This window comes from Mustela erminea, chromosome 1, assembly GCF_009829155.1.
Source record: "Mustela erminea isolate mMusErm1 chromosome 1, mMusErm1.Pri, whole genome shotgun sequence".
Taxonomy (NCBI): domain Eukaryota; kingdom Metazoa; phylum Chordata; class Mammalia; order Carnivora; family Mustelidae; genus Mustela; species Mustela erminea.
Genome location: NC_045614.1, coordinates 51,261,871 through 51,289,169, shown reverse-complemented (window position 1 = coordinate 51,289,169; position 27,299 = coordinate 51,261,871). Strand labels below are relative to the sequence as shown.

Genomic DNA, 27,299 nt, shown 5'->3' with positions numbered 1-27,299 from the left:
CACAGCTAGCAAGCTTCAAGGCCAGTCTCTGAACTTAGCAAGTCTGATCCCAGATCCAGCTCTGGGCAATGCACTACCCAGCTCCCACCTGATTTAGGGCTGAAGTGGTGAAAAGATATGATAAACAGTTCTATTATTGGGATGATTTGCTGTGATTGATGGGGAGCAGAGCTAGAATGGGGCAGCACCTGGAGGGCCACGTCTGCCCAGCTTTGAATCCTGTGATTCAGGAAGGTCCTTTCCCTTCTCTTGGATGTCAGTTTCCTCACTTATGGTGTGATACCCAGCCCCTCCCTGAGCCTTCGGTGGCCAGAAGCCATGATGGATGTGAATGGGCATGGTCAGGGTTAATACAGGACCGACTGAAGTCTCTGGTGAGTGTCCCTGGCCCAAAGACGGAGACAGTACAAAGTGCCAGGAACTGGTTTGCGTCTGCAGAGAGGGCAGACTGAGGAACTTGCTCCCTGTCATCCACCCAGTCAGCTCTACCCACAGTGCAGGCAGGGAAGGGCGACTCGCTTATCTATCTGGGCCTCCATCGTGGTTGCTAGGAAACAGCGCCTGGTGGCTGGGACTGGCGGAGCAGCTGGTGCTCTCCAGCATGGTGTGGTGCCCTTGCTTGGGAGGGGGCGTGCTTTTGGAGAGGACTGGAAGGAGGAGGGAACCCAGCGCTGAGTGACCCCAGGGATAGTGGCCAGGGATGACACAGCCTTCTTGGTGGAATTGTGTTTGGTGGGGGGTGTGAGATGGGCTGGGGGAACACCTAGCCTGGTGCCCAGTGTGCCCCATGCACTGTCTGCACGGCTACAGCAGCAGTGGTGGCCCGTTCCTGCCACGTACTGCTTATCTGCCGTGCTCCAGGCCTCCCATCAGGTGCGTTATATGGACACCATCTCTCTTTTGACAAACCCGAGAGGAAGGTATTGTTAGTCCCCATTTTATAGATGAGGAAACAGATTCAGGGAACTGAAGCGGCATCTACAAAGTGGAGAAAACCGGGTTTGTGTCCAGGCTGGCTGTCCCCAGAGCCCGGGAGCCTCTGCCCTTCTCCTGTCCCCAAAGCCTGTGAGCCTCTGTGGAGGCTGTTGGCCCCGGGTCTCCTCGGTGCCTGGCACATGGCACACATTTCTAGTCTGATCCTTGCAGCACCCCTGCAGGGTGAGCATAGTTGGGAGAACAGCTCAGAGAAAATGACTTGCCTGCCTAAGACCTCCCAGTGCATGTCTGGCAGAGGCAGTATTCCAACTTGTGACAGCGGCTGGAGTCCAGGCTCTGCCGGTCTCTCTACTCCCTCTGCCACACCACCTCCCTCCCCTAAAGCTGGAGGTGGATGGCAGTAGACTCTTTCAGGATGATGGCTGTTGGGCTGGCCACAGAAAGCAATACTAATAAATGATGATCATAGCTAATGAGAGCTTTTATTAAGCTTCTCATCCAGTGCTCTAAACCCATTAGAAGTTTCTGCAGTGCTGGGAAATGTTTTGCTCTGTCCAGTACAGTAGCCACTAGCCACATGTGCTTTTGAGCACTTGAAATGTGGCTAGTGCAACTGAGAAGTGAATTTTTTATTTTAATCAAATTTAAATAGCCACATATGGCTAGTGGCCACTGAGTTAGGGCAGTGCTAAAATAGAGCACTGGTTGGAGAGCTTTCTTGAATGATCACTTATTCTTACAACAAACATGTGAGATAGATTATCACCATCCCCATTTTACAGAGGAACCTGAGCTGTAGGGAAATAAAACAAACATGCTCATGTTTACTCAGTTTCATGTATGGCAGGGCCAGGATTTGAATCCCCTGCAGGTAAACCCAGGGCCTGTTACATTGTGCTACCAAGTCCATGTTTCCCTCCTTGAGGTCAAGGTCAGGATGCACTGGGGTGGATACAGTGACAGCCAGGGCCAGTGAGAATGGCACGAGGCTGACAGATGGAGTGTGGGATGGAGATAGGAGGTGGAGCGGGACATGATCCCCGAAAGGGGAAGCATTGGATCCCCAGGGAGAGCACCTTGACCTGGAGTCTGGGTAATCTTGGCTCCCGTCTGCTCTTTACTCTGGATTTGGGCCCTGACTCTGCCAATGTCTGGGTGAGCCTAGGGCAAATCACTCCCACTCCCTGAGTCTCATTTGCTTCATCTCTGAAATAGGAATGATAGTAGCAGCAGCCTCATAGGACGCGGTGATAATGAGGCAGGATTGTGTGTGCATAGATGCGATGAGGCACTGTCAGCAGTGACACACCGTACAGCTCAGCCTCCTCGTTAGCTCCGGAAACGCTACCAGGGGGGTACGCCAGCTGCCTCTGTGGAGCAGAGGGGACACATGCTCACTCGATCTTGATTTTCAGGTTGAATGTGCTGTGAAAGTGGTGTCTCACCATCCCAGGAGGTGTCAGAAGTTACCATGTTCTCAGGACAGGGTCCAAGGTTGGAATTGGGTGGGGCCTGGGAAGCTGCATTTAAAGTTGCTCTTAAGGTCACATTCTGACCCCTCTTTCTAACCCATCTGCAGCCTAGGGGCAGAGGCCTCTGGGGACAACTCGTTGGCATTCCTCAGTGGTCAGACTTGTTAACAAGAGCTGCAGCCTTTGTATCAAGTTTCTGGCTTTGTCTACCTTTCTTTTCTCTCTCTCTCTCTCTTTCTGTCTTTTCCCCCCTCTTTTATTATGGAAAGTTTCAAACATTACCAGAGTAGAGAGAATAGTATAACAAGCCTCTTCCTCATATCCATCACCACAACTAAACTTCAACAATCAACTCAAGGCCAGTCTTGGGTTACCTAGAAGCCTGCTACTCCCCAGCCCCCCTGACCTGAGGTTATTTTGAAGCAAATCCCAACATGCCTGTTTTTAAATAGTCCCTATGGCCCCTCGTAGATTCTGGGAGCTATCAGTTGGTACAGTTGCAGAGGGGGGCAGTTTAGCAATCTCAAAATAGCCATGCAAAAGAGTCATGCGAAGTAGTCATGCGAATGCCCTTCGCTCCTGCTCTTCCACGTGAAGGGTCCGTCACACAAACGATCTACCTGCACGAGTGCGAAACGAAGCCTGCATAGGGTTCTTCATTCCAGTATCATTGGTGATAGTGAAGGTTTACAAACAACCGGTCCGGTGAAGGGGACTGGCTAAAAATTTATAAAGTTTACAGTGGAATTATATAGTACTATGGAAAGGAATGAGGAAGTTCTTTATAAAGTGATATGGACTGATCTTAACAATGCATTCTTTTTTTTAAAGATTTTTAAAGTCATTTATGAGAGAGAGAGAGAGAGAGCTTGAGTAGGAGGAGGGGCAAAGGGAGAGGGAGAAGACTTTGTGGCCCATGGTTGGTGGGGGCGACCCCAGGATCTTGGGATCATGACCTGAGCTGAAGACAGATGCTTAACCAACTGAGCCACCCAGGCACCCCTTCCCAATGTATTCTTAAAAGGCAAAAGTAAGGTGCAGAATGCTGTGAATGATGTGTTGTTATGCTTGTAAAAATGGGGGAAATAATGTATTTGAAATACACCATTATTTCTAGAAGGATGTACATGAACCTAGTAAGTTGGTTACTTTATTAGAGAGGGACTAAGTGGCTGGTGGACAGGGGTAAGAGAGAGATTTTTCTCTTTATATCCTATCTATCTTTCGAATTTTGTACTAATATTTTAAATTCCTGTATTTCTTATCGAAAAATAGAACTTCTTTTTTTCCCAATAAACCTAAAACTGCTCTTATACATGTCTATTAGTTAACAAAAAAGTATTTCTCCAAATGAGTTGAAACTTGCACAAAACTTGCACAAATATTCATAATTTCCCCAAATTGGAAACTATCAAGGTGTTTTTCAGGAGGTGAATGGATAAATAAACCAGGACTATTATTCCATATAATGAGGTATTATTCAGTGATAAAAAGAAATGAGCTATCAAGCCATGAAAAGACATGGAGGAAATTTAAATGCTTATTGCTAAATAAAAGAAACCAGCTTAAAGAGCATATATAATGCTCTTTATGGTTCCAACTATATGACTTTCTGGAAAAGGCAAAATTAGAGAGATAGTAAAAAGCGGGGGGTCACAGAGAGGCAGGAAGAAGGGATGAATAGGTGGAACTTGGGGGATTTTTAGGGCAGCAAAGATACGCTGTACGATACCATAATGACAGCCACGTGACGTTCGTGACGTTATGCATTTGTCCAAACTCATGTGATGTAACAGGCCAAGAGTGAGCCCTAACCTAAACTCTGGACTCTAGTAAATAGTAACATATTAGTTTTGTTCATCAGTTGTAACAGATGTATCACACCCATCAGTGCAAGATGTTGATAATAGGAGAAACTGTGCTTGGGAGTGAGAGGGAGTATGTGGAAACTCTTTGTACTTTCTGGTTAATTTTTCTGTAAACCTAAAGCTTCTCTAAAAAATGATCTATTAATTTTTTAAAAATAGAATTTCTAATTACCTGGAACCTGAAGAAGACCGGCTGCCTCTGCTTGTGAGGTTGTAGTTGTGAGTGGGGTGGGGAGCATGGGGATACTTGTTTAGCCCTAAGGCTGGTCGACCTGAGTGTCGCCATGGGCAGTGGCATCGGCATAGCCACTGTGGTCTTTGGTGAGACTATTGCAGAAGAAGCAGAGGCTTTATGGGGAATGGATAGGCAGGCTCTAGATTCTTGGGCTTTGAAAGTCAGAGGAATTTGTCTTTGAGCCTGTAAGCAATAGGGAGCCATGGAGAATTTTATCAGGAGAGTGCCACAGGGAGCTGAGCTTCAGGAGTCCAGGTGTCAGAATTAGTTCTGCCCCTTCTTTGGGCCTCATGCTTTTTATCTGTAAAACCAGAAGGGTACACTAGGTGATTGGAGAGGTCATCTTCAGTTTCAAGGTTCTGACAGCAAAGAGCTTTTCCTGACTTTCCAAACCCCTTTTCCTCCCCGCCCCACCCGCTTTAATTTTTCTGCTGCTCTGCGCTATGCTGTGGCTGGCTAGAACCGCCCCCTGGGGGGAATGTCTGCTGAATGGAGTCTGAGCCTTGGGAGCAATTCTGTTTTATTTTTGTCGCTCCTTTGAAATCTTCAAGGAGAAAACCCAAATCTGTGCCAGCTCCAAGGAGGAGCAACTTGGAAGGGAGTTAGAAATAAGGAGAAGGGTAATCAAATCCTTTCAGGGTTCCAGAGCGCGGGTGAGCTGCAGTTGGAGATCTAGCCAGGACCGTTTCCTGCTAGAAGGATTTGATTGGACTCTGAGCTGCCCAAGCTCCTAGAAGGTTCTATGCACGAGACAGCCTGGAGGCTCCAGCTGGTAGTATGAATTGGGGGAGATTCTCTGCTCCTTCCAGATCCTCTCTTGTCATCATAGTGTGATTTATGAGCTTTTCCTCTAAAATATGAGAACACTGGCTCCTGATTATGCCCTGTAATCCAGGAAAGCAGTGGCTGCAGCATTTCTGATTAACAGTTCTCTTTAGACCACCATCTTGTTACAAGAAGGATACAAGAGGTTGAATACAGATGGATTAAAGTTTTTAAAAAAAATAATATGCTTTCAGTCTAGTTAGGTGTCTGGAGGATCTTTGCTGCCATCTGAGGGATCTGGGCTTGATTCCTAGATTAATTGCAACACACCAGCTGTTATGAACAGAGGCTGCTTACCTCTGAGCCTCTACCTCTTCATATATGGGGCGAGAGTAGGAGAACGCTAGTAGCTCCTGCCTTATGGGGTACAGAGAATGTGAAATAATTTTGTGAAGAAGTCAGCACTGTGCCTGCAACAAATGATGGACTCCATAAATGCTAGTGATGATTACTATTTTGAGGCCCAAATAGTAGATGGTCTGAAAGTTATTTGAAAAATATTTGGAAAGCATTTTTATAACTATGTGTTGATATGGTAGGGCTTGCCTTTTGGGGAGTGATGGCATCTCGAACCAATTCAACACATAAGCCATGTCATAGGCATACCTGTGCAGCTTGTTATAGTTCAGAGAACAAAATGTAAACTTGGGCAGGTTCCTGATTACAGTTTACACAGAGCTGTGCTTTCTTCCTCTATAAAAATGGATAATAATGTCATGGTGTTTGTGTGTGTGTGTTTACGATGTGGTATGTGGTGTATGGTATGTATGTGCATGTGTGTAGTATGCTGTGTGTGTGGTGTGGTGTGTATGTGGTGTGTGTGTGTGTGGTGTGTGTGTGTGTGTGTGTGTGTGTGTGTGTGTATGGTTGTGTTGAGTGAGACTCTCATAATCACAACTCTTAATATCCTTGGGTAAAAGCACTTGGTAAAAATAAATAGTAATTTGTTGTACAGATAGCGATCTCCTGATGATCTAGTATGTGCAGGGAAAATCTACCTTCAGAGCTTAAATTTCATTTGAGGAGCTAAGGTGGATATGACTCACGTTCGTGAAAGAATTAAAGCAATGGCAGGAGGCAGACAGAGACAAATTAGAAGTACCATGGGAGTTCAGAGTAGGGCTGGGAGGACCAAGCAGTCCAGGACTCCCTGGGAGGAACAGTATTTGACATAGGCTCTAAAGAAGGTTTTAAACTTTTCTGCTTGCCTACTCTTTAAGTGAACTCAGGGGGAAAAAACTCTCTTGCCTCATACATTTTAACTTGACATCTGAAATGTTTCATTATAAGGTTAAATAGTTATGAAGGATATCATTTCTACCATATTGTAAATATTGACCTTGTAGAATAAAATTACACTCTTAACTGTATCAAATGGAAATGAAATAACAGGGCAATTTTTAATTTTGCCTTTTTATTGCAGGATCACTTATATAGAGTAGAATGCACAGATCTCCAGTATGCAACTCAGTTTTTTTTTAAAAAAAAGATTTTATTTGTCAGAGAGAGAGAGAGCAAGCAGGGGAAGGGGCAGGCAGAGGGGGAAGCAGTCTCTGCTGAGCAGGGAGCCCAAAGCCAGACTTGATTCCAGGACCCTGGGGTTGTGACTTGAGCTGAAGGCTGATACTTAACCATCTGAGCCACCCAGGCATCCCACAACTCAATTCTTTTTTGTCAGTGTACCTGCCACCCAAACTGAGGTGGGGTCTATCTCCAGCATTCCAGAAGGCACCCTTGTACCCCCTCCCAGTCAATTCCTCCCCAACAGTGACCATTTCTCTGACCTCTATCACCATAAACTAGTTTTGCATGATCTCATTCATTCTGCCTTCTTTTGAGCAGTGTTAAGTTCTGTGAGATTCAAGCATGTTGCTGACAGGTGGCAGTAGTCCATCATTTGTCTTTGTTGTATAGTATTCCATTGAGTGACATTTTGAGATTTAAAAAAATCTTGTCTACTCTTAATGGACATTTTGGGTTGTTTCTAATATTTGGTTGTAAAACTACTCTAAGTGTTCTATATATTTTTTGGTGGACATAAATACTGGATGTGTTTGGGGTAGGTAGCCATGAGTGGGATTGCCAGATCACAGGATAAATACTGTAACACATTGGTATCCACCAGCATCTGTCAAAAATTATCCAAATGAGTCAGAAATTTTATTTCGTGCCTTTCTTTACTTTCTTGAACTCATAATTCCATTCTAGTTCTTTCACAGAATTTTATCCCAATATATTTCTAGACTTGAAACTCTTCTATTCATTATCATACTTCTTTTTTTAAAAAGATTTTATTTATTTATTTGAGATACAGTGAGCAAGAGACAGAGCATGAGTTGAAGAAGGAGCAGAGGAAGAGGGAGAAGCAGACTCCCTGCTGAGCAGGGAGCTGGATGTGGGACTCGATCCCAGGACTCCAGAATCATGACCTGAACAGAAGGTAGACACTTAACAAACTGAGCCACCCAGGCGCCCCAATCTATCATACTTCTTTTGATCTAAAACATGTATATAAACTGAAATAGACATTGGAAATTTTTCCTTTGCCCATAGAACTCTAAGTATCTTTCTTTTGGATTAATTTATCATTACAATGATCAGATACACAGTTCATCAAAATAATATTGGTTATTTCATGCATTGACAAATAATTACTAAACATAAAAGTAAGATAGTGTGGGAAATGCTCCTCATAATGAGATGGAAGGGGGTGGTTGATGGCAGTATTTCTCATACTTTAAGATACATAGGACCATCTGGGGATCTTGCTAAAATGCAAATTCCGATTCAGAAATTCTGGAGATGGGGTCCGAGATTCTGCTTTTCTAATAAGCCCACTGCGGAGGCTGATGCTGCTAGTTCACAGGCCACACTGAGTAGCAAGGGTTCGTGATCCCAAAGGAAGATGATTCCCTTGTACTTTTTGTGTACCCCTGGGAAGCCTTTGTGTACCCCAGGGTAGGGCTATCCCCTGTGAAGACCACTTCTCTGAAGGATGCTAAGACGGAGTTGGCCATTTTCAGACAGGATGCCCATTTATGCAGTTGGGACTGGATATTTCAAGGACCGGTTTGAATGGTTTTAAGAGTCCACTGGGGGTGAATCCCAACAAGTAAAGTTTGTGGCTGGGTGGTGGATGGCCTTGAATTCCATGCCAAGGAGTTGGGCTTAATACTTAGGCAGAAGGGGGCTGTGGGGCATTATGAGCAGGGAGCTGGTATGAGCAGAGAGCTTTGGGGAGACTGATGTGTTGAGCAGCTTGTGGAATGGCTGGGAAGGAGTTAAAGCCGAGGGCTGGCAGCAGTGACAACGCTATGGGTTTGAAGACGAGGTTGGCTGTAGTTATTGGGATTTGCCTGTGATTTTTATCTCCACCTCCCCAGCTTTTGAACTTTTGCCCTGGTTGTACAGACCTGGTTTGCTGTCAGTATTTCCTGAAGTGTGGGTGACATTCCTCTGGGGGGTACTTGAGATGTTTATGCATGGAGCTCAAGGTGATTTAACGCGGAACACAGACGTGGCCTTAAGTAACAGCGAAACCCAAGAGCCCCCAGCATCCCCTTCTCAGCCTCTCTCAGCCCTGATGGCATCTGGAGAAAGTCTTTAGCACCTCGCAGGCTCCCATTTTCCTTTTGTTGGTAGAGAGCAGGCAGCTTGGGCTCAGGGCCTCTGGTAAGCAATAGTCTCTAGATAGAATTTTACAAACTTTTTGTTTTTGTTGAATTCCTTTTTTGTGTCGCAGGATGGCACGTGGTCCTAGTTTTCCCCTCACTGTGGTGACACAAAGCCGTTCATTTCAAATGCGTTCATTTCAGTAGGAAAAGTGAGCCAATTGACTCGATCATATGGAAGAAATAATAATGCTGGCGGCATGTGGATACAGCAGAAGCCATGGTGGTGACACGCCATGATTCAACTTGGGGAAACATTGGGTTAGACCGTGTGACGGAAGCCAGCGCGTGCCATAGCTCTGTGCCAATGCCGAAGAGGCTTGGGTGGGGGGCGGGGAGGGGTCGTGGCGGTGGGGAGGGGGGCTGCAGGAATCGCAGTGCCTCCGTCAGGGGCCCTGGGTCAGCCGGGTGAGTCCCACCGCGGTGCCGACCACAGCCTAACGCCTGCCGCCCCTTGCCTCTGCCCGCAGAGATCCGCACGCAGCTGGTGGAGCAGTTCAAATGCCTGGAGCAGCAATCCGAGTCCCGGCTGCAGCTGCTTCAGGACCTCCAGGAGTTCTTCCGCCGGAAAGCTGAGATTGAGCTCGAGTACTCCCGCAGCCTGGAGAAGCTGGCCGAGCGGTTCTCCTCCAAGATCCGCAGTTCCCGGGAGCACCAGTTCAAGTGAGGAGGGGGCGGGGGCGGGGCCCTGCGTCTAGGGGACGCAGCAAAGCACAAAGGAGGCAAAGGCTCCCTGGAGGCAGATGGTGTGCTTTTAAGGCCTTGGGGATGCGGGTTACGGACCCCTCTGTGCGTGACTTCCTGCGTGGAGAGTTAGGATAGAGGTTGTTCCCGTGTATAAGGATGCTGCAGGGAGTGAGTGAGGAGCTCGGAAAAGTGCTTGTCGCAGACAGTACGTGGCTCAGTAAATTGTCCATGCTGTAGCTATTTTCCTACCGAGCACCAGGCATTGAGCTAGTCTTCATCTGGGCCAGAGTGACCTCCCCCCTCCTTTCAGGACCCTCGGATCCTTTTATCTGGGGACCAGCCAGCCCACTTCCCAACTCCCTCACACAGGGATCTCAGAATCTCTTCTCCATGGACTGATGCTCAAGGCATCCCTTCTGCTTACTCCCCTGGAGGGTCGGTGCGCCCCCCACCCCTTTCTCTGCCTCATTTATTTACAATACACAAACTCCCCCAGTCCTGATTTCTCTTGCTCCATACTCTGGGTTTGTGAGTGCAGATCCCCTCAGGCACTGACGGGGCAGCCTCTGAGTCTGCCAGCAACACAAAACCTCTTTGCCTTGAACCCACTGGGGCCAGCCTCTTCCAGCGCAGGTAGGAGGTAGCAACCTCACCGGGAAGGCGTTCACGGGGCAGGGTGCCTCTGTGGAGCTCGCTCTCTCTCTGCCATGCTCCCTGGACCTTCTCCTCCATCTCTCCAGCCAGTCGCCCTGGACCTCAGCAACTTGCTTCAACCCCCGACCTCTGGGTCTGATCCAGTTTTTCTCTCTACATTTAAAAAAGCTGTGGTGCATAGAACACACATAGTATAAAATCTACCGTCTTAACCATATTTAAGCATACAGTTAGGTAGCATGAAGGATACTCACACTGGTGTGCGGCAGTCACTACAATACACCCCCCAAAACGCTTGTGATCTGGCGAAACAGAAACTCCATTCCCGTCAAACGCTAACTCTGCATTCCCTCCCCCTCTAGTCCCTGTCAACCACCACTGGACTTGCGGTCTCCATGAATCTCACTACTGTAGGGACCTCAGAGAAGTGAAATCATATAGCAGTTGCCCTTTCGTAACTGTCTTATTTCATTTAGTACAATGTCCTCTAGCTCCCTCCCTATTGTAACCTATGCCTTTTTAAGGCTGAGTAATATTCCATTGGGTGTACACAGCACATCGTGTGTATCTGTTCACCTGTCAGTGGACCCTGCCTTACTTCCACCTTCTTCCCTATGTTTTTTCGCCTTCTGCTCTGGTCAGGGAGCGTTCTTCCTTTTAACTCCCGTAAACATCTCCCCTCAACTGTGCTACAGCATTCAAACACTCACTTTTGTGGAAATTTTTATCAAAGAGCAAAAATGCGTTGCATCTTTGCAAATACGCCTAGTTTTTCTACCCAATGTCATTTATTCAGACTTAGCCTGCAGGAGGAAGCTGCTGCTGCTGCTGCTTCTTTTTTTTTTTTTTTTTAAGATTTTATTTATTTATTTGACAGACAGAAATCACAAGTAAACATGCAGGCAGAGAGAGGCAGGGGAAGCAGACTCCCCACTGATCAGAGAGCCTGATGTGGGGCTCGATCCTAGGACCCTGAGATCATGACCTGAGCCAAAGGCAGAGGCTTTAACCCACTGAGCCACCCAGGCACCCCTGGGGGGAAGCTTCTATTAAAATAGCATCCAGGCACTGTCTAAGCCCTTTCACACACATTATCTCATTTTTGGTTAGATATTTTTGGGGAGGAGAGTGGGGAGAAAGTTTACTTTTTTTTTTTTCTTTCCAAATGATGAAAGTAAAATGCTCATTGTATGTAATTTAGAAAATACAGAAAAACAAGGGAGAAAAAGTCACTTGCACAGTCCTGCCCTTTGGAAGCAATGCTGCTCCCATTTTGGTGCCTTCTCTGGCCTATCTTTTCATCCTAACAACAGCCATGACAGTTTACCGAGTGCAGTACTGAGCGCTTGGGGCCGGGTGGGGGTCATTGCTCTGTCTTAAAGATGAGGACAGTGCAGCTCTGAGAAGCAGCTTGTCCAGGCATGTCTGTGGGCCAGTCATTTCAAGAAGATGGATTTGAACTGTCATTCTCATTCTGCCTCATCGGCCTGAGATAAGAAAGGGCCGCTGCAGCCCGAGAACAGCGATGGGAACTGAAGTCTCCCCTAAAACCAGAGATAGAGACACACTCACGGAAACACTTATCTCTGGCTGAGCTGTCACTGGAGCCATCCAGGGTGGTGTGGTCAGGCTGTGGCTTCAGCTCCTGCCTATCTCCTTCCTTTCCATTTGCAGTGTGAATGTGGGGGAAAGGGGGAGATGTAAGGGCATGAGGGAGCGTGGGTGGGGGTCCCCTGTTCCCTCGCATTGCCTGTAATGGGCTCGGCCAACCCCTCATGGGTTCATTAAACAGAGGCCACCAGACGGAACAGGAGCCCCAGCTGGCAGTCGGGCCAAGCAGGCTGCTTGAGACACTATGAAATTCTAATTAGGGTGTGGGCTCAGGCCAGTGCAGCTGGCATAGGCCCTCTGCACGATGCTAATGTGGCTTTTGGAAGCAGGAGTCTCTAAGGGATGCCTGGACTAGCCCTTTGACCCCAGGGCCAACCAGTGCTACCTCTTTGGAGCTCAGTGAACAGGATCTGTGCTGGGCTCTGGGTCCTTTGTCCTGCTGTCCAGAGAAGGCTTGTCTTGCTGTCTTACAGTTACTTCATTTAAGAGTGTCCATCTCTCTGGCAGGTAGCCTCTCAGGACATTGAGGGCAGGGCCCAGATCTTGTTATCTTATTCCCACTGCAGAGGGCCCCAGCGCCAGAGAGAGATGGGGTATTTGTGCATGAGCAGGAGCAAGGGAAGGAGAAAATGTACTTGGTCTGTAAAACCTACTCTGGCTGAGAGATTTTGTTTAGAGAGGGAGTTGAGTTGCCCAAGATAGCCCAGCAAATGAGTGGCCGGGCTGGGACAGAAACTGTCTTAGTTCCTTCGGCTGCTGTAGCCAAGTACCATAGACCAGGTGGCTTGTAAATGGATTTCTCATCATGCTGGGAGCTGGAAGTCCACCAGTTTGCAATCATTTGATAGTTTCTTTCTTTTATCTTTTTATGTTTGATTGTTTATCTCTTTCTTTCGCTAGAGGGGATTCACTGTGGCAGGAACTGCCTCTCATGTTTCCTCTGATAAATCAGGGCCTGGTACCTCGTAGGTCCTCAGTAAATACTGGCTAAATAAACAAATCAACAAATCCAGAGTATTACGGGCACACAGAGGGAGCACCGGGTCAGACTCAGAGGAGGTAACACCTGAACACTGAGATCTGAAGAGCAAACAGGTGGCAGAGCTCAAAGAACATGGCCAGAAGGCCTGGGTGCCTGCCCCGACTGTACCAGTTGTGGGCATGTCCCCCCTCAAGAGAAGGGACAGTGTCTGAGAGCAGGAACTGTGTTTTGTTAGTCTTGGTGGTTCAGCATACCACACAGTCCAGGAAAATCAGAGGCCTCAGTGATATGTGATAGTAGAAAAGAAATAGATGATGATGGTATTATCCTCCAGATGTTCGACCTGCCCCAGTTAAACCCTCAGGCCCACCACTTGAACCTTTCTTGGAATCAGGTGCTACAGGGTGCTCAGCCCCGTGTGAGCCCAGCCCTGACAGTGCCAGCATGGCTGCATTCTCAGCGTGCAGACCGCTGATTCTCATTGGGTCTTCACGTGGTGGAGAGCAGAGAGAGAAAGCAAGTTCTCTCCTGACTCTTCTAAGGGCACTAATCCCATTCATGAGGGCTCTGCCCTAATTCTAATTACCTGCTGAAGGCCGAACACCTGATAACCGCCATACTGGGCAGTATATGGCATATATATGGCATATATATATATATATGCCATATACTGCCCAGTATGGAACACATATAAATATATGTGTTCGTTCATACACACACACACACACACACACACACACACATATATATATATATAATATGATATATGACTTTTAAGGGAACCCAGACATTCAGTCCATAATAAGAGCTCAGGTCTCTTGATCTTGATTCCTCCATTTGCTCTTTATCTTCCCAGGCAATTAAAAAAAAAATACACACACACACACACACACACACACACACACACACACACACACACACATATGAAGCTGCCCAGGAGGTACTTTGATGGACATACATGTAATACATGTAATGCTGGTTATCTATTCTGTGTAACAGCAATACTTGGTACTAAAACGCAGTACCTCATGGTTTAGGGGGTCAGGAATTTGAACAGGGCTCAGTCGGGTGATTTTCCCGCTTTATGGGTCTTTGACTGGGATCACTGATGATCAGTGGCTGGCAGCTGGGCTGGGTCCAAGAGGGCTTCACCTATGTGCATGGTGTTTTTGTGGGCATGGTTGCAAGGATGGGCCCAGCTGGGCTGCCTCCTTCCCTGTGTGGTGTCAGGGCCTCTATACCTAGCATTTCAGCTGGGTGTCTGACACGGTAGCTCAAGGCCCAGAGAGAGCAGTAGGGAAGCCCCAGTCTTCAAGGCGAGGTCTGGAACTGGCCCAGCACCGCCTCTCAGCCTGAGCTCAGCTTCAAGGAGATAGGAAAGAAAACCCTTCTCCCATCAAAGGATTTGCAGCCCTCTTGGATCCTCCTCACTGAACAGCAGTCAGGGAAGGCATCTGGAGGCAGTGGCTTTTAAGCAGAGACCTGAGGGATGAGAAAGGGCAGTCTTGGGGGCAGCAGGAGGGGAGGAGCGGCCAGTGCAGCTGGAACTACTGAGGCACTGTAAGTATGGGGGGGAGCATGACCCCATTTCTGTTTTTGAAAGATGACCCTTGATTGGGGGCAGCACGCATGGAGCAGACGGATGGTGATGATTGCCAGAGGCATGGCAGAGCAGGCCAGGAGGGGGTGGGCCGTGCTGGGCAGTCTTTCAGAGGTAGGAGTGGAAAAGAGGAATCAAGGATATCTTCCCTTTCTGACTTGACAGAAGGACTTGAAAAGAGTGAGGCAGAAGCTGCCATCCTGTGCCGAAATCATCTGTGCTCTTGTCTGTCCCCTTTTGACAACCCCTGGGTGATGGGCTCGGAGATGGCAGCGAGGGTGGCTCTTGACCCGGGGTCCTGAACACCCAGCACCAGGTTCGGCATATGGTTGGCACTAAACGTTTGTTGAACGAACGAATGAAGCTCAAGTGGTAATTGGAATTGCTCTGCGCTGGGGCTGGTGGGAGGCCGGGAGGGGGACATCTGTCTTCTGGCTACCTTAGGAGCTTGGTGGGGCCATTTGGGCGAAGGGTTACCCACTCCTTGTGCCCGGTGCCTGACATAGTGTTGCTAAGAGGACCGTGTGTGGGCTTCGTAGTGCTGTTCCTGACTAGGGAACTGGGACCGCAGATGTTAGAACACGTGTTTAATAAAGTGTGGTCCCGACGCAGCATCACGTGAAGACTTGTCAGACATGCAAAATCTGGAGCCTGCAAAATTCAGACCTGCTGAATGAGAAACTCCAGGGGTAGGGCCCAGCAATCTGTATTTTAACAAGCCCTCCAGGGGATTCTGAGGGTTATTTATGTGTTAGAGCACCCATTGTGATGATTTTCCAGATGATAAATTATGTACAACTCACTCTAGGCCCCTCCAGCCTCCGAGCCCCCTTCCCCAGAGTCAAATCCATAATCCACTGCTCTTTCCCAGCCAGCCCTCGCCTGAGGTTGGCTTATCCTCTTCAAGACCTGGAACTGGGGGCCCTTCTTGAGTTGGCAGGGGCGCACCACAGCTCCAGATTTCCATCTGGAATATTAGCTCTACCTGCAAATAGCGCCGTGTGTGTGAGGTGATGTTCTTTTCTATTCTGATGCCTTTAGTTTGTGACATCTCTTACCTCCCAGGGGATATACCTGAGAAAAATACTTTCTCTAGCAGGTTAAGTGTTGGCCGCTGTTATTTGGATAGCCGTGGGGAAAAAAAAAGCAACAGGGAATTTTATTCAAATGTGTTTAAAATTGGGAAAGTCAGATTTTGGAAAGAACTGGGAGGTGCTTGGCTAGCTGGTGAATAATGTTTAATATTCTCTGCAGTGAAGGTCTGGGGCATCCCTCAGCTTCACGGAGTGGTTAGCAGGAGGATTCCAGCCAGCAACTAACCTTTCTGCACAGATGTAGTATTTCCCTAAAAAGATGCTATAATTTAGATTTAACCTTACAGGTGAATCCTAAGCAGAGAAGCACTTTTGCCGTAGGTAAGTTGAACCTGTGAGTGTGCAGAGGATTCAGAATGCAAAGGTTTGCATAGAACAAGGCAGGGACAAAGGGAAAAGATCCTCCAGGTGGGGCTCCTGTCTCATTCACAGCTACTTCTATTATTATGACTAGTATCACACTAGTCATAGCTTTCCAGTAATACTTTCCAAGAGCTGGTATTCTCCCAGTATGGCGTGCCAGCCGGATCTTCCCTGATCGCTCGGTGCCTGTGCTGTGCTGGTTGTTTAGTCTTTCAGATACCCATCACAGCCGCATTACCATGAGCCAAGGGTTCTACTAGGTGTCCTTTTTTTCCCTTAAGATTTTATTTATTTATCTGATAGAGAGAGAGCAGGCATATACATGTGCACAGAGGGAGTGGCAGCGGGAAAGGGAGAAGCAGGCTCCCCGCTGAGCAGGGAGCCCAACCTGGGGCTCGATCCCATGACTCTGGGATCATAACCTGAGCCAAAGGCAGGCGCTTAACTGACTGCGCCCCCCAAGAGCCCCAGCTACTAGGTGTCTTGCATGCATTGCCTCATTTAACTTTGTAGTAAACATTTGTGACCTTTGAGGCAAGTACTAGCTCTGTCTTTCTAGTTGAAAACATGGAGATTTTTTTGAGAAATTAAGGAATTTGCCCAGAGGGACACAGCTAGAGCAAGTAAGTGGCAGAGCTAGAATCCTAATCTTGGTTTATCTGGTTCCAAAATGCGAAACTGCTTCAAGCGGCACGACTTTGGGTATCCGCTCACGTCCCCGGGCTGGCTTAGCGTTCCTGCGAGCTGCCCATCTGTCTAGACCAGCGCTGCGTGTGTGGGCATTTAGAGTTCCCTTCTGTCCTGGCCAGCTCCCGCTCTTCTCAGCAGGGCCAGCTCAAGTCTCACTTCCCCTGGGAAGCCCCTGCCCTAGATCCCAGGCGCCTCATCCTCTGCTCTTCCTCTGGCCTCCCACGGTGATCTGTATGTCCCTCTCATTATTGTTACCAGATGACCAAGAAATGATCCAGCTCATACACCAGTCCCCGCACTCCAGTCTGCTGGCCGCTTGAAGGCAAGGGTCGTTTCTAGTCTCTCCCTCTCTGATCAGTAATAGAAGGTTTTTTGAATGAATAGCTGAAAAGACTGAGATATTACCAAATACTTTCTTCAGACACATGAAAGCAGTAGACTTATTTTGTGTGGCTACAGAAAGGAGAGAGGTGAGGTCCAAGGATAGCATTTTCAGAGAAACAGACTTCACCTTGACCTTGAGAACATTCCAGTAGCTAGAGCTATCCAGGAAGGAAAGGGCTGTCTTGAGAATGTGAGTTCCCGTCCGGAGAGTGTGTGCACAAAGGCCAGGCATTTTAAGTGGACATTACTACAATATGAGGGATGGCCAGATCAGAGCGGTGCAGCTCAAAATGAGAGTGGGATCACTGAGAGCACATGAACCATACATACTGAATTATCTTTTTAGTTCTTTCAGTCTCGGTGGCTGGCTCAAGGAGACGGTCTCCGTTTGGTCACTAGTGTGTTGCTAATGCCTCTCTAATCTAAGAGAATGGACCACAGGCACCAGCATCTGCCTGGGATTGAATGATGCTGTTTTGTTTTCCTTGAACTTACTTTTTCAGTTCACTTTTTATTTATGGCAAGTGATGCTGGTTTTTAACATTTTATTTTAACTAAGGCTAGGGAAAGTCCTTGGTAAATAAATTCATTTTAAGTAAAAATAAACAGTGAGTAGGGAGGTATTAAGTATTGTGGTTTTGCTTGAATTGCAAAAATCCTGAGGCCCGTGTAAGACCCCCCAAGGGTCCCTTTTAACTCCTCCTAGAGAGTAAGCACTTGCATCACTACCCAGTCCGTCCCCACCTTGCTGTTTTCATTGCTGGGAGTAATTTCAAAGCAGAAGTCTCAGCCAAAGAGTGGCCTTTGCAATAGCTACAACCCCTTTTTCTCCTTCCATGTTTGTCCTTCTGGTCCTCTCCTAGATCTGTACCAGCTTTCTGAGAATCTGCAGAGACTATAATCAGCAACTTCCGAAGTGTTAACCACGGTGTGGTTTAGTAATGTATGATATGCTCTATATAAATCTACACATGCATATCATCTACATTTTATTTTAAAAATGAAAAATAGTTGATGCAATGAAGGAGATTTTTTTAAGAATACTTAATTTAGAGAGAGAGAGCGCACACCTGTGAATGAGTGGTTGGGGGAGAGCCAGAGGGAGAGAGAAACCCAAGCAGACTCCTTGCTGACCATGAGCCTAACCTGAAGCTCTATCTCAGGATCCTGAGTTCACTACCTGAGCCCAAACCAAGAGTCAGATGCTTAACCAACTGTGCCACCCAGGTGTCCCAGTAATGAAGGAGATTTTAACAAGCAGTAATGTGCAGGGGATTACTTTTGACTCTATTCTATTAGACAAATAGGTTAATAACAACCTTCAAAGATTATATAGTACCTTACGCTTTGCAAATTGCCTCCCCAGCCTTAGCTGCTTAAACGCTCCCAAGAATCCTGGTGGAACTGGGAGTCAGAAAAAGTGTCATCATCCCCACTTGACACACAAGGGATCTGAAGGCCAGGCAGGGTGTGCCCTGGTTTAGGGTCCCCAAGTGATTGGTGAGAGAACCAACCAGAGGAGCTATGGATCAGGGTCCTTCCTCGCCTAGCACTGCATGCACAATGGTGTGCTCATTTCACAGATGGATGAACTAAGGCTAAGGGGTTTGCAGGGAAAGAGAAGATGAGGTTAGCCCGGCATTGGTTAATGAGGCAGAGGTATTCATTTTGGTACCAAGGATACTTTGAGCAAGTTAAAGGGGGAGCTCAGACATGCTGCCGGACACTAGAGCCAGTGTGCTGTCACTTTGAAGTATGGGGAATGACTGACTGAGTGAATCACTCTGTCCCAGGGTGGAGGGGGAGTCCCAGGACCATTTGTACTGGGTCTTGTAGTATATGTGAGAGTTTGCAGTGGGAGAAGGTAGTAATGGGAGGAGGAAAACCAACAACAGAAAACCTACCAAGGGTCATATATCTGTACATCTGTCACTGGATTTTTCCTAATAACCTAGTGAGGTGCTAGTGGTAATAATTAAGTGATGACATCAATTATTATTATCATATGCTGGGTTTGATGCTAAGAGCAGCCAATGAATTACCTCATTCAGTTCTTGAGGCACCCTTGGGAGGTGGGTGTTATCAACACTATTTCACAGATAAGGAAAGAAACACTTAACTGGCTTCTCAAGTCATCCTGCTTCCAACATGGGTAAGCAGATCCTGTCTCAGGTGACCCATAGATGTGGTCTTTCCCCTTCAGAATTATTCTCTTTCAGGGCTGGTGTTAGCCAAAGGTAGCTTCTAAGTCAGTGGGTTTCAACTGGCTCTCCCTGTTCTAAGAACTCCCATTTACCACCTGCTTTGTGGTGGTTCTAAGGCAAAGCCCCAGGATAAACTCTTCGCCTTCGCTTAGTTGGCTGCTCTTATTCCCACCTGGCCTTCCTGCCCCAGTGAGCTCATCACTGGCCACTAAAACCTTCATTCAGCCTTGATCTCTGCCTAACTGCTTCCATTTCCACTGTGCCTTCTCTCGGTCCTGAGTTAGCTAGTGAGCCCCAGAACAATCTATGTCCTGTTTTGACTTCACAGCTTTACATTCAGGCTTTCCTCTCCATGCAGGAACCTCCCATCTTTGCCCTTTCTACCTGGCAAACTCTTATGTGTACTTCAAGGCCCAATGCAAATGTTCCTGGGACTCTCCCTCTATCCTGAGGCAGAATTAGCCCCTCCCTCCCTCCTCTAGGTTCCCATTCCTCACCCAGTGTAACAGAGTAGATGTCTGTTACTCACTCCTGCTTAGCATCTCTCCCCCTTTCTTCTGATAACATCGTTGAGACTTTTCCTCTGGGGAATCATCCCTGAGCAAATGGAGGGTATGAAACTGGCTCTGCATCATCTTGGTCCCAGATTTTTAATTGAATGCAGCATGATTCCAGGACTTGTAGTGGACTGCAGTGAGGAGGCTGTCTTCCCCCCGGGATTATTATCAGCCAGGGTATTTTTGGTCCGTAGAAGGCCTGTCTGAGAGTGAAGCCAACACAGAGAGAGGAAAAGCAGAGCCAAGAGATGGGGACACCAAGACCAGATCCTGAGGGCATCCTTTGAGTTCCTGGATCCAACTGTCCCTGAGGCCAACTTCTTCCTATTCCTTTATATTTTTTTGATTAAAATGTTTGATCCTTTAAATTTTCCCTCCTCCCACTTAACTATCATTTTTGCCTAAGCCAGTTTGAAGTATTTCTGTCACTTCAACTAGAGGAATCCTGACCAATAACCATAATAATTCTTAGTTTGCATTAATTGTACCTAGTAGACTGTGAGCCTTATCAAGGCACTTCTAGTCATCTTTTCAGCCTGTGACTAGAGAGTGCTAAGAATATGACAGATGTTCAAAAAACATTAGAAGAGCGAGTGAGTGAATGGGTGAATGAATGAATGAATTTGATTCTGCCAAGGACTATGAAGGAATACAAAAAAATACAAGAGATTATTCCTGCCTTCAAGGGGCTTATGGAATAAGTGAGGGAATATGCCCCATGAATGTGAGTGGTGATTGATGAACTAAGCAACAGTATAAAAGATGACTGGAGGTAACTATCTTGAGTAGATCCAAATGAGCAGTTTGGACAGATCTCAGGTAACCCCTGAAGGAAGAGCCTTGTGAACAAGACTTCTGAGAGTGGGTTTTTGCTGTGTGGCAAGAATACCGGAAGGCATTCCAAGCGAGTGAAGACGGAATGGACACAGGTGCCAAGGCAGGAATGCCCATGAGCTAGGAAGAAGTAGCTTCTGCTTCCCAGATTTCGGGAGCCTCATTGTCCTGTCATTGAAGCTAAATACATGAAAGGGTCCTACATAATGACCATCCACTGTTTTCATTTTTGTGCTTCTTATGAGGCTTTTCAAATAAATAAGTTGGGAGATCAGGAACAAAAAAGCCTTTGTCTGCTCATGTATAAGCATTTTTTGTTTTGGAAAACACAGTCGATGTTGTCGATATCTGAAGGCCCTCATTGGCCACTGAATCACTCACCCACTCATATGACAGATGAGACAGTAAAGCCTCAGAGAGGTAGAGTGACAAGCCCCAAAACACACAGCTGATTAGCAGCAGAGTCAGGATCTGAGCGTCTTCAACTCCCAGTACGATGGCTTCAGATTCCTTGGGAGGCAAAAAATAGATAAATGAAGAAACCCATCACTAGCTAAGAGATTTTGTCCACTGCATGGAGAAGGTTTCTGCAAGTGGAGAGGGGGATGAGAGAAAGGGCTGGACTGGCCTTGAATGCCAGCTGATAGGGTCAAACTTTATCCTCTGCGTCATGGGCCCATTCCTGTCTCAGATGGACCACAAGAAAGAGCCTGAGTGATCACATGAACTCTCCTTGGGCTCCTGATCCCCTTGGGGCAGCAGTCTGTTAGGAATTGAATTGCGTCCTCCCCAGATTCACAGGTTGAAGTCCTATCCCCCCAAAGATTAAAAAATGAACTTATTTGGAAAGAGATCATAAAGTTAATATAAGCGTAAGGGTGGGTCCTAATCCAGTATGACTGGTGTCCTTTTGAAGCGGGGTCATTTGTACACAGACACACGCAGAGGGTAAGCATCATGTGAACTCGAAGGCAGATGTTGGGTGATACGACTACAAGCTAAGCAACACCAAAGATTGCCAGCAAATCACCAGAATCTAGAGGAGAGGCATGGAACAGGGTCTCCTCACTGCCCCCAGAAGGAACCAACCTGGTGACACCTTGATCCCAGACTTGTGGCCTCCAGAACTGTGAGACAACACATGTCTGCTGTCTACGTCCCCAGCGTGGTCCTTCGTTACGGCAGTACCAGCCTAGATGCTCACCCTGTTCGTCAAGGCCCCAGCGCGTGCTCCCTCTCCAGCCTTGTCTCTACCCCTGGTCACTTCCTGTCTGAGTTGTGGCCACACATACCTTCCCTCAGTTTTCCACAGTGTTCATGCACACACAGCCCTCACACTGCTGGGAATGCTGTCCCTTACCTCCGGGTTATGCCGAAACCTCCCCAGCCTTCTGGTTCTAGCTTATCCTTCTGGATACTTTTCATCTCTTTAGCCAACTGTGTGTCCGGGCCTGCCTGGCACTAGAGGAATGGTGGTCAACGTAACGGATGGAAGCTTGAGAGGAGGCAAAGACCAGAAAGAGAAAGTAAATGAACAGCACCAATCTCAGGAATGGTGATGCGGTAATAACAATAAAATAGGGTTTTGTGCTAGAGACCAAGGAGCCACTGAGGGTCAGGGAAGGCCTCATGCAGGTGAAACAACTCGACTGCAGTCTCAGTGACAGGAAGGACCTGTATGGTCGACTGATACCCACTTCCGTCTTCCTGGGTTGAGGTGACCCCCATTTCAGACTCTTGAGGCACCATGCATTTCTCCTTCATAGCCCCCACCACTGATGCAATTTTCTAATTTATTTACATGATTATTTGATGATCACCTGAGGCCCCCACTGGGCTGTACACTCCATGAAGTAGGGAATGTGACTCATTTTGCTTACCACTGCCTGGCACAAAAGACTGCGCTCAGTTAATATTTGTGGAATCACTGAATCACGCTCCACGCAAGGGCGATGAATTCCAAATCCTGCTCGGGGCAGCTTAGGTAGCAAGGAGTTACCCATACCTTTTGGGCCCTGGAACTAATTGAGGGAGCTCTTTTCAGGGGCAGCTTTGCAGGCAGCCTTCTGAGCAAGACCCAAGGACGTGCTGGAGGAGAGCAGGAAGCCAGAGGCAGGGATTTGGCATCTTGGGGATGGTGTCAGCTGCACGAGCCTGCCTCTCTCCCAGAGGAACCACAGTCCCAGGGCAGGGGGTTTGGATCCATCTGCAGTGTAGGGCTCTGCAAAGCCTGGAAATAGGTTCTGTTTGCTAAGCGGAATTTTCCAGCCCCCAGCCGAGAAGCCAGAGAAGCTGGCTCCTTGCTAATTTCATTTCCCTAGCTCCCCAGCTTGGCAAGGCCCGGCTTCTCTAGCTGCAGTCTCTTCGAGCTTCATACCCAGCTCCCCTAGCCAAAGAAAGAAAGCTGTGACTCACCAGAAATTTTCATTGCTGCTTTCTGGCCAAAAGAAAAAAAAAGAAAAAGAAAATAGATATACATATATATGTGAAAGTTCTCACATCATGCCCTAGCTCAGCAGCTTCTGCTGGCTGCATAGACAGTGGGATGCAAGATGGGAAAAGCAGAAAGGCTGTTCAAGATGTGCCTTAGAGGAGAGAGCACCTACCAGGTTCACTGTGACATCTTCCAAAAGCGTGGCCACAACAGGCAGAAATGGCTGCTGGCACGGAGAACTGGGTCTTAGGTCAAAGGGGTCCTGTTCTCAAAAGGGACAAATAACCTCCTAAGAAAGGACGGTGGGTGTCCAGTTCTGCCCTGTGTGGTTTGGGTGCTTCTTTGTGCAGTCCCCATACAATCCAGATGGCCAGTGGGATGGTGACTGATAAGCTTGCCAAGGGCCCTTAACTCCCTACATCTGTCCCCTCCCCCACTTTGCCTTCTGGGCTCCAGCCACATTGGCGTTTATTTAGTTCCTTGAATGCACCAAACTCCCCTGCCCTGCTGTGAGCCTGTGCCTATTCTGTTCCCTCTGCCTGGGCCCTTCTCCCCTGAGCCACATCCCCTTTACTTGGCTGTCCTCCCCCACACACTTTTCCTTTAGTGCCCAGCCTAAAGAGTCTGTTCAGGGATTACTTAGGGACCCCCAGGCCAGGTCCCCTTGTTATGGGCTCTCGTGGCACCATGCGATGTCCTCTCTAGTACTTTCACAGGTGTAACTTGACACGCGTTTGCGGCGCTCCTTGAGGGTGTCTGCTCCCCCACTAAACTGTAAACTCTATGGAGGCAGGAACTGTGTCCCTTGTGCTCAAAATTATGTCCCTAAGGTCTAGTCCTTATGAAGTATTCAATAAAAATGTACTGAATGGATGAACGGCTGAAGGAATCACCATGGAGCTGTTTTCAGATGTTTAATCCCAAGGCTCATGGTACAGTTTAAGTAGCCAGGCCACAGGGGACAAGTGACCTGCATAGTCACACAGGCAGTGTGGTGGACCCTGGTGAACACCCACCCTCAAGTCCAGGCTTCTTTCTGTTTTGTCATGCTGGGTCCCATCTGTGTCTCTTGCCTCTTCTTCTTCTTCTTCTTCTTTTTTTTTTTTTTTTTTTTTTTTTTGAAGATTTTATTTATTTATTTGATAGAGAGATAGAGAGAGCACGAGTAGGCAGAACAGCAGGCTCTCCACTGAGCAGAGAGCTGGATACGGGGCTCCATCCCAGGACCCTGGGATCATGGCCTGAGCCGAAGGCAGCTGCTTAACCGCCTGGGCCACCAGACGTCCCTTGCCTCTTCTTTCTGATATGGTGAGAGCCTGGTATCATTGTGGCCAAGAGCACAAGTGGCAGCTTTCCATGGAGTGGTCAGCTCTGCCCCTGACCCAGTCCTGTTCACCCCAGCCTTTTAGTCTACAAATGAGCTGCCCCATACCAAGGGAGCCAGGGCTGGACGAAGGTGAGGGGAGTAGAACAAGCAGTCTCCCATGCTGGGATAGACCAAGAGGATGGGCCCGCTGGTTGAATGGCAGGCCCGGGCAGCATCTCTGCTGAGAAGGATGAGCTAGCCCATTGTCCCCATCCTAGATAACAAGGGAGGGAGGAGCCCAGCCCGGCCCCGTCCCTCCAGCTGCAGCCTGGCCAGGCCTCCCAAGGATTTGCCTCTTCTGCCACATGGTCCTGCACTTTGTGATGACTTCCATGTCATTCCATGGTTTCAAATACCATCCGAGTGCTTGCTCCTAGTTTCCCCATTTGTTTCTCTAGCCCAGATATCACCATCTGGGTGTTCCTGAAGCCCTGTAGACTTGTCCTGTTCAAACAGAGCTCCTCTTCTTCCCTCCCTACCTCACCACTGCCCTGCTTCCCCTCAGCTTCGCAGATGCCACCCCTGTTCTCCCAGGAAACTTGGGATTCATCATGGAATCACCCCCATCCCACACCCCATCCTCTCAATCTCCAGGGCCAGTCTGTTCACTACGTAGATATTTCTCGAATCCCTCAACTTCCCTTTTGGCCCCTTTAAGCCTGTTCTGCGCAGAGCAGTCTGCAAATGTAGTTTAACCCTGTCACTCCCCTGATCTAGACTCTTTGATGGTTCCCCACTGACTTGAGAACAGAGCTCAAACTCTCTAATGGGACTTTTAAAGGCCCTTGGCTATGTGGCTTCTTCCTAATTCTCCAACCTCATTTGTCACTCCCACCTCCAGCCCAGAATACCATGCTCGAGGCGCCCCTCCCCACCCTGACTACGTTCTGTTCACCCACGTACTCTCTCTAGCATCCCTCTGGGCCTTTGTTCGCCGTATTTCTCCGTCTAGAAAGCTCTGCCCTTTCAAACTCCTTTGCAGCCTTTATTTCCCAGTCTAGAAAGTGCTTCCTCTGGGAAGCCATCCACCACCTTGCCACCAAATGCGGGCAAGGGGGCCCTGCTCTGCTCCACAGCTGCTTCTCATCACTCCGTTCAGGAGGCTGTATCATCATCTTCTGTGTGTCCCCCTCAGTTCAGTGAGTGGAAGGCATGTGGGAGCAGGGTCTTGCCTGCTCTGGTCCCTGCTGCATGCAGCACACACACGCAGTGAGTGAGTGAAGCCTGAGAGGACTGAGGCCCTCATCTTTCCAGCAGCTGCTCACTCTTCCTCGCTGAGTCCTTGGTTGCTTTCAGGTAGCTTTGTCCCCCATGCCTCCGCACCCCCTGCCTCCCTGCCGAATTCCTGTCCGAGACCTCTCAGATTGCCTTTGCCCACGGTTTTGGATAAGGAAAGTGTCATCCTTTCTGTCTTTCTCTTACTGACTCTCTCTGACCAGGTGACCTAATTTAATGGTCCCCAAGCCATCCCAGCACTTGTATACCCTTTCAAGATCACTCGTCTTCTTTCTCCTCTGCCTGAAATTCACCTTCTGGCTGTGACTTCCATAAATTTTGTTCATTTAATTCCCCAGTGCACCTTCCCCGATTTAATTCCCAAATGCTGTTCAATTCTTGCATCCCAGACTGAGCTAAGCCCCTGAAGTAATTTAAGTAACAGCTCAATTATCTCATCTCTCCTTTAATCTTTCCATTTCTATCAGCACCTAAGAAGCAGTGAAAAATGGGATGTGCAAAGTGTTTTCTGCCCAAACCTGCTTCTCCCTTGCAGTTCTTATCTCAGTCTGTGTCATCAGCTTCCACCCCGTTGCCTGAGATGCAAAGCTTGGAATCACTATCCGTTCCTCCCGCCTCCTCCTTCCTTTCTATTTCCAGGAGGCCTCCAAGATTATCTGCTCTTCTCTTGAGGTATCTCTCAAGCCCAGCCTTCTCTGGCCATACTGCTAACCATCCAGAACCTCAACATCTCTCTTCTCCTGGACTAAACAATTCCTTTCTGGTCCTCCCTCCAGCTCCATGCCTATGCCTACACCCATCCATCTTCCCATCCACTCATCCATCTAGCAGTCCACTCATCTACCCACCATCTACTCGTTCACCTAACCACCCACCCATCTGTCCATCCATCCAGCCATCCATCCATCCACCCACTAATCCCACCACTCACCCATCTATCCACCCATCCCATTCACCTACTCATCTATTATCCATCCATCCATCCTACAGTCTGCACTCAGCGATCTAAACACACATTGATTAGATCATACCTTTGCTTAAGTAACTTCCATGACTCCTCACTGCCTATAGCAGGTATTCTTAGCCCTGGTTGCACATGAGAATCTTATAGAAAATGTTTTTAAAAATGCTAATACTAAGGCTCTACCCCTAGAGATTTTGATTTAATTGTTCTTGGATTGGACCTGGGTCTTGATGTTTTCTTAGCTCCTCAGGTGATTCTAGTATGCAATCTAGTGCAGAACCATGTGGCTTAGAGACTAAGTTCCAAGCTCATTAGCCTGGCATTCATTGCCCCCTATAATCAAGCCCTTAATCTGTCTCTCCAGCTTCATGTCTTTCCAGTCTTCCCCTAACATATTTGAAGGTCTAGCTCTACTGAGCTATCATCTGTCTTTTATGCCTGCTGCCCTCTGTCTACAATTCTATTTCTCTCCACCCCTCTGTTTGGAAAACTCCTACCTGTTCTTCAAGACCCAGCACAAATGTGTACTTCTCTCATGGGTCTCTCTTCCATAGCATCCACTATGAGTCAGGCACGTTGCTGGGTGCTGGATGTGTGCCCAGACAGAACAGTCTTTCCTGTGAAAGAACTTA

The 27,299-nt window shown here is 47.8% G+C and overlaps 1 protein-coding gene across 5 annotated transcripts in view; it reads left to right on the top strand.

Annotated features, from left to right (window-relative positions):
* Positions 1–27,299, top strand: part of SRGAP3 (SLIT-ROBO Rho GTPase activating protein 3) — a 253,286-nt gene that overhangs the window by 111,363 nt on the left and 114,624 nt on the right. For all 5 annotated transcript variants that reach the window (XM_032326257.1, XM_032326255.1, XM_032326246.1 and 2 more), the window contains exon 2: positions 9,478–9,670. In XM_032326257.1, the coding sequence (XP_032182148.1) occupies positions 9,478–9,670 (193 nt within the window). The remainder of the gene's footprint in view (positions 1–9,477; positions 9,671–27,299) is intronic.